The 12,144-nt window shown below is 42.8% G+C and overlaps 1 protein-coding gene across 1 annotated transcript; it reads left to right on the plus strand.

Moving 5' to 3' along the window:
• Positions 1–2,804: 2,804 nt before the first annotated feature.
• On the plus strand, positions 2,805–12,144 carry LOC118289033 (SEC14-like protein 1). Its single transcript, XM_035615675.2, has 16 exons — positions 2,805–2,995; positions 3,400–3,502; positions 5,859–6,008; positions 6,287–6,418; positions 6,778–6,906; positions 7,009–7,228; positions 7,813–7,922; positions 8,088–8,277; positions 8,758–8,846; positions 9,087–9,157; positions 9,259–9,430; positions 9,899–10,033; positions 10,297–10,431; positions 10,676–10,927; positions 11,032–11,210; positions 11,485–12,144. Exons 2-16 carry the CDS (start codon positions 3,440–3,442, stop codon positions 11,585–11,587), a joined length of 2,130 nt encoding a protein of 709 aa, XP_035471568.1. The 5' UTR covers positions 2,805–2,995; positions 3,400–3,439; the 3' UTR covers positions 11,588–12,144.

Genomic DNA, 12,144 nt, shown 5'->3' on the forward strand with positions numbered 1-12,144 from the left:
TAGTGTCGTACACTCATGGCACGTTCAGAAACATTCTGGAGGTGCTCTGAATTTTAAATCGGAGCGGTCCACAGGCTTTTCTTATGGATGAAGCCCGAGAGAGGATGTTTTAGTTTAGTGTGTCAGCCTAATCCCAGCCTTATTGCACTGACTACCACCTGAAGGGAAGGAACTACTGTATCCTCCACCAAAAGACAGGAGATATAAAGACTGTCCTGGTGTGATCACGCCCAGGTATTTTTACCAAAAATACTTTGTCAGTCATTTCTATTTTTGTGAAATCACCTCTCACTTGCCTGATTTAATCCCCTTTTTGAAAAAGTTTAAATATTTTCACCTATAAGAGATTAAACTGTACTGCTTTTTTGTTTTTTATTGGTAAACAACTGAGGGCCTCATGTGGACAGTAAATGAACAACTTCCCCTTTGGGCAAAAGAACAAAAACTGTGGATGTGAGAGATGAGCCAGTATGTACCAAGTTCATGGTGTTTAACCTGACACCACCGCCTCTGCCTTCCTACCTCGCCCACATTCAGGGACGCGGGGGAGAGGGGGCTGCAGTACCCCCTGCTGGTGAGAGGCTGTAAATGCAAGGCAAAAAACTGTTTATTGAAAAAACAAAACAAATGTGATATTCATTGGATTTTCTAGGGCAACATTCAGTGAGTAGCTTTCTTAGTAGCTTCTTCATAATATCTCATTTACACTCTGTGCATCTGATGCACAAATGTATAATGTGATGTAGATCAGGTTAGGCCTAACAAGTGTCCACAGCTGCATTTGGTGCAATGCTGCTTTGACATACAACAAATTGTTGCTCAAATTTTCAGTCAGCTGAAAATAGTGTCACATTTGAGTTTTTCCTTTTTGACAAACTTGCAAACATTTTCAAATGCTGTTTTCTATTTGTCACGAAAGGTGAAATTATTATGTTTTTTAATTGTAGCATAAGGGTGCAATACAAAAAGAATGTCAGGTGCACTGAATACTTTCTTCACTACTACTTCTCATTAATTCACTTGGTTTTGTTAGGGTATTGTAAAAGTGGAAAATAAACTCTCAATTTGTGTTGGCAAAACAATGCCAAATAGGGCCTGCTCAAATGAAGTTGAAAGAATGAACTCAAAAATGTAAGATTCAGCAAAACTGTATGGCACCCCTGTCCAAGTGTACTGCTGAGCTGAATGAACTCAAAGATACAAGTCCTCTTAATTCAAGTGTCATTGGTTTAAAGGTGACATACAATGCTCATAATTCAGATTCATAACATTAATTTGGGTTATTTCTAGAAGAGGTTTACATGCTCTAATGTTCAGAAAACGCATCAGTTTCCTCATATTGTCCATTAATGCAGCTCCTCTTTCCAGCCTCTCTCTCTGAAACATATGTTTTTTAGGTCCAGTCTGTTTAAGGCCTCCCTCACAGCCCACTCTGTTGTGATCAGTAAACTTCTTCCAGCGCATGTATCGCAAGTGTCAGCCTCCGCTCCATGGATGTATTATAAGGCATAATACACCAATGCTCTGCTCTCACTTTACCTGGCTTGGTTTGGGGATGTGCCAGACTCGCCACTATAGTGTCTTGTGCACCCGGAAGCATCAGCCAGACTACTGACGAGGCTTCTCAGGAGCTTCAGGAACAGTGTTTCCTGTCTACTTTGGGCTTTTTAACGTTGCAGACCTTACCTATGTAACACACTAGAGGAAAGGGAAACACAAAGTGTAAAGTGTCTCATTTTAATAAACCTTTTATCAAATACAATTATATTACTAATATATTACTTTTGTGAAATCAGCTGGACACAGATGGATATCTAATTTTAGAGAGCACAGGTGTTACCCTGAGCAAGTGCACCTTGTGAGGAGTAACTGTCCTAGAATACCTCCACTATCTCCAAATACACACACACACATTTCAAAGAACATTTTTGAGGGCGTTGAAAGTTGGGTTGAAAGTGTTTGTGATATCCAAGGGATAAGGCGATTGCTCAGTGGGATAAAGCAGGATTTGAATTTCAAAGTAAATCACTTTTGTCATAACAAAGTCAAGGATGTTTTTTATGGCCCTTGATCATAATTAGAGTATGAAATTGAACTGCCACCCCAACGTATATAAGAAATGATAGAAAAGATAAAGACAAGACAATTCTGCAGAGAAGGATGATCATTATGAAAGCACAATTATTTTTAGACCACAGAGGTGATGAGTTTGGTTGCTATAACTCACAAAGCAAAGCCCACATCATCCACGTCTTGTATTTTTCTGAGATGGATCAGAACGACTGAGCAGTTTGTGTCGAGGTGCTGAAACCAGCATCCTTATTCTTTTTGCCTGAGGCTGAATAAGAGAGAGAAGCTTATCTGAACTTCACATCCCCCTCTCAGGATGTGCCCTGGTGGACTCCAGTAGCTTTTGTAGGCTGTACGCTCCAGAAGCTTTGAAATGTAAACTCATCATTCAATGACAACTACACGGCTGCCTTACCGTTGTCAGATAAATGAAAAAAACACGTGAAACGCTGTGTATAATTATACTATGATCACATTGTGAGATTCCTGATTTCCTGTCACTTAAGTAACAGCGCCCCCCTCAGTCCTGAACGCGCATCACACGACTGCAGTTCACTAGACTTTATCAATATGATATTGGTAAATAGTGGTGAGAAATATGACAAAGTTTTTTGTAAGCAGAACAGTGCCTGATACCCCCAAGTACTTATTTTATATGAGCCATAATTATTTTGGTTTTTCACTATGGTTTTTAAGCGTCGACACGAACTTCCTGTTTGTCTGCTGAGGGGGGCGGAGTTAACAGCCCCCGTCTCGACTCGGACTGTTCGAACGTTTAATTTTTTTTTTCTGTTTACAATGTGGAAATCTACACTTTGTCCACCCAGCTGACCGACCGACCGACCGACCGACACATGGAGGACAGTGAGAGAGTTGCGCAGCTGCAGTGACGCGCACACCGACCGGCTCGCCACTAAAATCAGCTGTAAGCCTTTTTTTGTTGGGTTTTTTTTTTATTTCCGGTTGCGCAGGCCTATACTTTAGCTAACTGTTATTGTGCGTGTTTTTTGTTTTTTTACACTGTACCAAGCCTGTTTTATGTCTCTCGGTACCTGGTGTTTTACTTCAGGATGCAAACTGTAAACTCGTCAAACTTTTCCTCCAACTCTTCTTGGTTTTCCTTGCACTGTGCACGAGCAGCCCCTGAAGTCACAGGGTCACATGGACTTCACTGCTTCCCTCAGCTGACGAGCCTCCACACACTCACCGTCAGGAGCTCCAGGATTAACAACATGTACATTTTTCTGTCATGCCTGTGTGTGATTTTAATATATATTTTTCTTTTTTGCTGAGTGCATGTTTTTTGTTGTGTGTGTTCTGTGTCCTCAGTCTGCAGGTTGCTGCGGGTCAGCAGTGATCCATCACCACCATGGTGCAGGAATACCAGTCCCCCGTGCGGGTCTACAAGCATCCGTTTGAGTTGATCATGGCGGTGAGTTTTTGTGGTTTTTCCATCCAGCTGCGATCCAGAGAACTGGCGAACTCTTACCTCACCAGACATGACATAAGATGGCGTAATGCCTTTGCAGGGTCTTCTTACTCAACGGGAGGGGAGTTAAGGTGTCGATCCGTTGTAGACACTTAAAGATTTGAGACCAGACACTTTCAGTGAACTGCAAAATGCCTCTGTCCTCCCTGAAGGCCCGCCCGTCTCCTATCCGCTTTCCTGGTGCAAAGGTTAAAAATTGAATAATAATTAGCTGGGTGCATATGGTGAGACAACGGCTTCCTAAACTTTTCCATCTTTTAAGAGAGGAACGTTTCCACATACCGACCGTCTCAATGTGCCTCCTCAACTGGCCCAGAATATGTTTGTTGTTTCACCGTCGCCCTGTGATTCTTAATGCAAGGTAAAAGACTTATTTTAGTTAGTATTTTAGTTGAAAAGCTTTAGATATTACACTATACTTTGAATGTCTGGGTCTCATTCCCGTGGACAGCTGACGAAGAGTTTGCTGTCAGAAAACTTTCCAGCTCTATTAGTGCAACTGTCAATGGATTTTGTATTTAGTGCAGCAGTGTTGAAGAGCCACACCTGGGAAATCAAAAACATGTATTGAGCATATGATACTGTAAACTTACAACCTTTCAAACAACAAGCAGAGGCTTTAGATTCAGGAAAAAGGAACAAAAGTAGAACAAAATGTGAATTTCCCTTAGAGGCTGCCTGCTCTTAGAGGTTCACCCACTTTTACATTCTGCCCCTGCTGTTGTTTCCTGCTCTCTTCAGTTATACATTAAGCTAAAGACTTGCACAATACTCTCAGACTTGTGGTAGAGACTGTGACAAATAAGTCCTTCAACACATAGTCCACATCCACACAAGGCTTCATTCTCCAGGATTCATCTCATGATTAAAATGCTGTGGTTTGGCCTCAAAATAAACCTTTTGTGAAAAGTAAATAACATCTCGTATGAAAAGATTCAGGCCTCGGCAGCACAAAGGAGAGCCCTCCTCCGCTCCCATTTATCTTTGAGCCTGCTCATTAGTCCCTCCGCTGATCCAGGTATAACTGCGGCGGACCTTCCTGGATATTACTGGATGTCTAACCTGGGACATTACTGTCGTCACGACACGTCTCTATGATGTTACTGGGTGTGATGGAGATGCATTTGATTAGTTTTTTTGTGCAGATACACGAGCCTACTTGAACATGACTGACGCATGCTTATGTAAAAATGTAATGGTTTGAAATGGGATAAACTGTTCTGGCTGATTCTGATGTTTCACTTACACACTCTCTCCTGGCGACGCCGGCAGTCCTCTCTACTTTGTTCTGTTCTTCTTTTATATTTTGTGCTCCTATCATGCTTTTTTTTAATTGACTATAGCTCTAAAAGAAATTGGTAGGACAAAGATATTGATTTGTCTGCAATCAATGAAACATTTTCTATTTCTACCATATATAGTGCTGCTTATTTACCACGGAAACACTTTCCCATTCATTTCCTCCGTGAATATAATGTCATCTTATCGATTGTGCTGTTCATGCGCCGTGGCGCAGGATGTGTGCAGGTCTGATGTGTGGGTTGTTGAATTTGGAGAGTACAACTACAGAAAAAATTCTGCTGTCTCGTGCCTTTAGTCTGTTTTTATAGCCCGAGGCATCGGTTAAGCTCTTCAACCTTTTAAGTAGTTTGACTCCTAGGCAACCAGGCTGAGTTACTGCATACTTGTGCCAGCTGAGGTTCTCAGTGGTTGCCACGTCTTCTACCTTGAGAGTATTAGTCGTAGTGAGCAAATTTTTTGTAACTCTAAAATATTCAACAGGCAGCTGTTATAATGCATATTGTAATGTTCTCCGCTTGGTTATTCTTCAATAGTTTATCAGCTGTAGCTGCACCGCTGCTAGCTACGCAGTCGGAGGACTACTTTTGCACATCCTGATATTCCTTTCCAGCGACTCAGTCAATATTGACAGACGAGCCCTGGTGAATCTTCCATGGGCAGATGGTCATACAGTACATTATGGGCAGTGAAACATTAAGTAATCACCACATGTGAACGCTGCCACAAATGCAGACAAAACATCCAATGTTCATATGTAAAATTTAGACAGCAACGCTCTCATTATAGACAAATTACCTACTGTGGTTCCATTAAAAGCAGCTATCCTTTCCCACCAGAGAGCTGCCTCATAGTGGGCAACACAAAACCTTAAGCCCAAGTGGAACAGAACGATCGGAGCCAGGCAAACCAGTGTGGCACAACAACACCACAAAACCACCGCGTAGTGATTGACATTTTTGTAAATTTCTTCCTAATGTGCTGTGTTTCTTATTCTCAGGCCTACGTAAGGAGATTCCCAAAGTGCCCCTTGATCCCAGTGTTTGTGAACAGTGAGGTTGTCAGTAAAAACGAAAGTGAGGACGGATCTACGCTGGTCACTGAGAGGCGCTGTACGATCGACATTGACGCTCCACGGCTTCTTAAAAGGGTACTTCTCCTCTGACCTCTCAAAGAGAGATGAAATAATTATAATATGTGGTATGACGCTTCCTTTGGAAGCACCAAAATAGGAATTATTGTCAGAAATGTTTTGTTGCGGGGGAGATATTGTGTGGCAGTGTTCTTTCAATTGGAATTCCATGCCACTTCAAACTTTGGCGTCATACATTTGCTGTGAATTTTTTAAAATATCCTATAGACCTGATTAGACAACCAGGTATAAATCGAGAGTATATTTAATACATATGATATGTTTTCTTCATGCAGATGGCTGGCGTAGACTATCTGTACTTTACGCAAAGGAACACTCTGAACCGCAGAGACAGGACGCTCCACATCGAGGTCCACAACGAGACCTTTTCCAACAGAGTCATCGTCAGTGAGAGCTGCAAATACACGGTGAGTCTCCCAGCCGAACGTGAGAAGAACGTGGTCAGGAAAGGTTTTGTTTCTTTGGTGTAGCATTATTGTTTTTGTGTGACACTGTTACTGCTCTGTTAGTGGCACAGAGTCCTTCTTAAGACCCGTATGGTAAGAGATGAATACAACAGGCATCAGGACTAGAAGTCACATTTATAGACATGACCAGTACTGCTGTGTGTGCACACCATAACTTAACCCTCACCAGCAATATACAGTAACATTTGCTGTATGTGACATATCATCTTAAAATTGAATTTTGTGTCCTAGTCCCGTTGTACTTACGGCACATCATATGACTTTGAAATCCATGACCCATTTTTGTTTGTCTTCCATAGGTTCATCCAGAGAACGAGGACTGGACCTGCTTCGAACAGACAGCCAGTCTGGATATCAAGTCCTTTTTTGGCTTTGAGAGCACGGCAGAGAAGATAGCTATGAAACAGTACGCTGCTAGCATCAACAAGGTCTGCATATCTGAATTAAAGCACAAGTGTTGCATTGGCTCTCAGTGTTTGTTCACCGTTCAGATTGTTCATCTATAGTTTCATCTCCCCTCTACGTTGTAGGGTAAAGAAATTGTTGAGTACTACCTCAGAGAGCTGGAGGAAGAAGGAATAACTTACATACCTCGTTGGACACCCGCTGTTGTCTCTGGCACTGTCGGTGCCAGGCTCCCGCTGCCACCCCCCTCTGCTCCCAGAGCCATCCCAGTGAGCAGTGCCAAGGACGGGCTGCCCAGCAAAGACCCAGCCTGTCCCACCGAGCTCGTCTCTGGCTCTCCTGATGGTCAGTGGTTACTCATTAGTCACAGTTAAGTACGGGACAGCAGCCAACGCACGACACAAAAGTGCCGTTTAAACATTTTGTGTCCCTTTGCATCCCATGAATGCTGAAAGGTATTTTTTCAGAGGGGACAAGTAACAGGTTACAACTTTCCTTGCTGAGATCCAAGTCTCAACTTCTTTTGTCAGTCAGTGTTTCTCGAAACATTAACAATAAAAAAAAAGCTGGTTTTACGGGACTGAATGTATTATTAAAAAAAATCTGAACTCACGTTCGACCCTGTGAATTAAGAAGCTTACGGCTGAGTGTCACATCTCACAGCCCTGATAACACCACTTCTCCTCCCCTTGCTTAACAAGCATCGCTACGTTGCATGTCGCAATGAACATAAGCGTGAGCAGCAGCAAACAGGAACGAGGTGGCAGAAACATTTTTTAGCCTTAGCTTGTAAAACATGCTTGTTGCTAGGTGCCCAAAGCAACACTTTGTGTGGTGGTTCACTGGGATTGCTGGTTGTTTTGAGTGAACAGCTCCTGGTGTCTCCGTCGGAAGCATTGAATATGTACTTGTGTTTTCTTTGCCCACAGTCAAGTTGGATGCTGACTACATCAGACGTTACCTTGGTGATTTAACGCCTCTGCAGGAGAGTTGTCTTATTCGGCTGCGCCAGTGGCTCCAAGAAACCCACAAGGGCAAGGTCACATATGCACAAACACAGTTTACTTGAAAATGGAGCTGTTCGTGCAGCTGTGAAAAATACACATATTTATTTCTAAACTTCCAACTGAAAGTTTAATGAAACTCCGCTCTCTTGCATAAACTAAAACTTTGCTTTAAATTTTCACCCCTGCCTGGTGTATAGATTCCAAAGGATCAGCATGTGCTGCGGTTCCTCAGAGCCAGAGATTTCAACCTGGACAAGGCCAGGGAGTTTTTGTGCCAGTCTCTCACCTGGAGGAAACAACATCAAGTGGATTTTCTGTTAGACACATGGGAGCGGCCACAACTGCTTCAGGAGTTTTACACTGGAGGCTGGCACCACCATGACAGAGGTACCGGATGAACAGTACTGCCCTATTTCATCTTCTTGCGTCTTGTTTTCTCTTTATTTCCCTACTTACTGTTAGCCTGCTGAGTTTTGTCTACAGTGAAAGTGCGTATTTACAAGTGGATGTAAAGACAAAGGGGCATAAAGGTTTAGTTGTTTGCAAGTCCACATGGGCTGAAATGGGCTGTTAATAATTGACCGCAGACTCCGAGCACCAGCTGTCGGAGCTCCCGTGTTTGAAAATGAGTCATTGCTCTTAACAGCTCAGCTGATCCACCTGGTTGGAGTCAGGACATGAACTCAGGAAGTACCCCCTTTGAATCTTCACATGCCAAATTAATACCTGTTAGAAGGGTAAATACCAGTTTGATATAAGCACCAGGGGGGTCCTAAGCACAGTAAGAGTCACCTTTTCCCCCCTTTAATTATGGTTTTTCTATGTGTGTGTGCTCACGTGCTATGTCTGTGTGTGATGTGTGTCTAGATGGCCGTCCTCTGTATATCTTGCGCCTGGGTCAGATGGACACCAAGGGTCTGGTACGAGCCTTGGGAGAGGAGGCACTTCTAAGACAGGTGATATGAAAGCATGCACAAGATTTAAGGCTTCAACGTTTGAGCTGTAACAATTCTGAGATCATATTGCGATACAGGACTAAAACGAGGTGTGAACGAAAGTGTGGCTCAAGAAGATGGAAGTCTGAACTGATATGGAAACTTGTTATACCCTTATTTAACATAGACATGAACCCAGTCATTTTCATTGAATATATCGTACATTCGTTTTAATGCTACTCCATTACAACTGTGACCCAGGTCCTGTCCATCAATGAGGAGGGACTGAGGCGCTGTGAAGAAAACACCAGAGTCTTTGGGCGGCCTATCAGGTGCCTCAATATTGATTCATCTGTCCTCCGTCTGTGTTTGGTGCTTGTATATATATTTTTTAAGTAATGCCATGCAATGTCTATGTTAACATGTTGGTCAGCTGTTGGACTTGCCTGGTGGATCTGGAGGGTCTCAACATGCGTCACCTGTGGAGACCGGGTGTTAAGGCTCTGCTGAGAATCATCGAGGTGGTGGAAGCCAACTACCCCGAGACTCTGGGTCGCCTCCTCATACTGAGGGCGCCCAGAGTTTTCCCTGTGCTCTGGACCCTGGTGAGTACAAATGTCTGAGCTTGTATGTGATGTGCAGTCGTTCATATATGACCGGAATCACAAGGCTATTAGATCATAATCATGGCTCTATAAATAAACATGTGTCTTATCTGTTTGATTTCATGTTCTGCAGTTAGCAGCACTTTGTCCCCATCAGGTTTCAGCTGAATAATTACATTTAAAATGTAATTTAACAAACAGTAGGGTTCCCGCACGTAAGCATCCATTAAGGAAATATAAGTCTGCTGAATAATGTAGGGTGAACCTCGCTGAATAAAATGAAGTGTTGTTAACTCAGTGACTCTTTTCTACAGATGGAGGCTCCAGAGCTGCACTGATGATGGCTATTTTTTTATGTTGACTCTCAGAGTAAACTTACTCACAAATGACTGAACTAAACCAGATCCACTGTTTTTACAGTTGAGAATAGGTGATCCTGCTCCTGACATGAATGCGTCTCGTTACTAGGTCAGCCCCTTGATCGATGAAAACACTCGTAAGAAGTTCCTTGTTTATGCTGGAAATGACTACCAGGGTCCAGGAGGTTTACTGGACTACATTGACAGGGAGATCATCCCTGACTTTTTGGGTGGAGACTGCATGGTGAGGGATATTCCTCAACTCCGACATTTATGTGTAAATTTAATGTTATGTTTTTTAAGGTTTTACACCTCTTGCGCCTGAATGTACAGGAATATCAAGTTACAACGTTTACTACAATAGATGTCATCAGAGTTGGGCTTCCCAATATTAAAATGAATGTCCATACAAATAGAAACTCTTGTTTGCAAACAATCAGACACATCTATGGGGGGTTAACGTAGACTAATAGGAGTTGTCTGTCTTTTCTGACATTTTTTCTCTAGTGTGAGATACCTGAAGGAGGCATGGTCCCTAAATCTCTGTACAGGACAGCAGAGGAGATGGAGAGTGAGGAGAACCGACTGTTGTCTGACTCTATCTACAAGAGTGCCAGTATCTTCAAGGGAGCCCCATATGAGGTACAGTCTCAGCTTTTACATCAATGCCGGGCTTCATTTGTATCAAAGAGGTTTAATTCAGTCAAGACTGCATTAGGTAGTATACCTTCCCAATTTCTGTGTGCTAGTGATTTTTTTAATGATGTGGAATCTGGTGCCCCCACCTGGAACAAATCTACATTGCGGGATTGTTGCAAAAGAAATATGATTAATGGCCTGCTGTCCGCTGTTCTGTGTTTTCTAATCTCCTGACGCCCTCCTGCAGATGCTGATCGAGATCACCGAGGCCTCCTCCGTCATCACCTGGGACTTTGACGTGTCTAAAGGTGATGTGATTTTCAACATCTACCATTCCAAGAGGGCCCCTCAGCCTCCGAAGAAAGACACCCTCGGAGCCCACGGCATCACATCCCTCGGGGCCGTCAACGCCCAGCTGATAGACAGGAGCTGGGTGCCGGGCCAGGACTACAGCATGGTGGAGAAAGCCCTGACTTGCAGGGAGGGAGAAAGTGTACAGGTGTGATGGAGGATGGTGGTTGTTTTTTTTTTTTAGCTTTCAGCTAAACTTTTGCTGTTGTTTGCATCAAAGGCTCACATTAACACTTTCCTCTGATCAAACAGGGCTCCCACATAACCCGCTGGCCAGGGTTTTACATCCTCCAGTGGCGTTTCCACAGCTCCCCTGCCTGCACCGCCTCCAGCCTGCCTCGTGTGGATGATGTGCTGGCCTCTCTGCAGGTCTCCTCCCACAAGTGTAAGATCATGTTCTACACCGAGGTGCTGGCCTCCCATGACTTCAGGTCAGTTTAATTTTAACCACAGAGCTTTTTTCTCTGCTCATGTCATGTTTTCTTTGTACAGTACTAAAGCCGTCTTTCACACAGGCTGCACTGTTTTTGTGTGGTGATATTTCTGAAAATGCTTCCTTACTTTTTGCAGACAACTTTGCTATGACATCCACTTTTAAAACCCATTGTACAATACATATTTGCATATCAATCAATTGAGTAGAATCATGTCCTAGAAATAATATTTCTTCTGTCACTGTTCTGTTCTCTGTTGTGTTGTATCTAGGGGATCCATGACCAGTCTGGAGTCTAGTCATAGTGGTTTCTCACAGCTCAGTGGTGCCACTACTTCCTCCAGCCAATCACACGCCAGCTCCATCTCCAGGTAGCATCTGCCCAAAATCTGTCCCACGGCAACAATGACCCAAATCCAAATGACATGTGCCTTATGCGTTCGTACATTAGATCAGACGTCAGTAAAGTTTCACCAATCTTTTTTTTAGTGAATGATGTAGCATTTTATTCCTGTACTGACTTGTTCGTTTTTGTTTGTATTATGTTTGTTTACAGTATAAAAAAAATCAAATGAGCTGTGCAAATGTGAAATATATAATTCATAGCTAGATACATGTTCATAAAGGTGACATTATAGAATATCCACTGTGCTTGTTCTGGATAATTTCATTCAAAAGCTTCATAAATTGCAGTTTTTAGATGAGATTAATAGATATGGATATTGAAAGTAAAACAAATCTGTATGATACACATAATAATGGTCTGTCCCTGTAGTTACTTTCAATGTCCACAAGATGTCAGGGCACTCTCTGAATGGAACTGCTCTCAGCTCTTCAGTGTTCTCTACACATGCGTTTTTACCTGAACATTGTCTGGTATTTCTAAGAAATCAAGGTCTTTTTCGTAATAAAGAATTCATCACACAAATTAA

Source organism: Scophthalmus maximus, chromosome 17, assembly GCF_022379125.1.
Source record: "Scophthalmus maximus strain ysfricsl-2021 chromosome 17, ASM2237912v1, whole genome shotgun sequence".
Classification (NCBI taxonomy): domain Eukaryota; kingdom Metazoa; phylum Chordata; class Actinopteri; order Pleuronectiformes; family Scophthalmidae; genus Scophthalmus; species Scophthalmus maximus.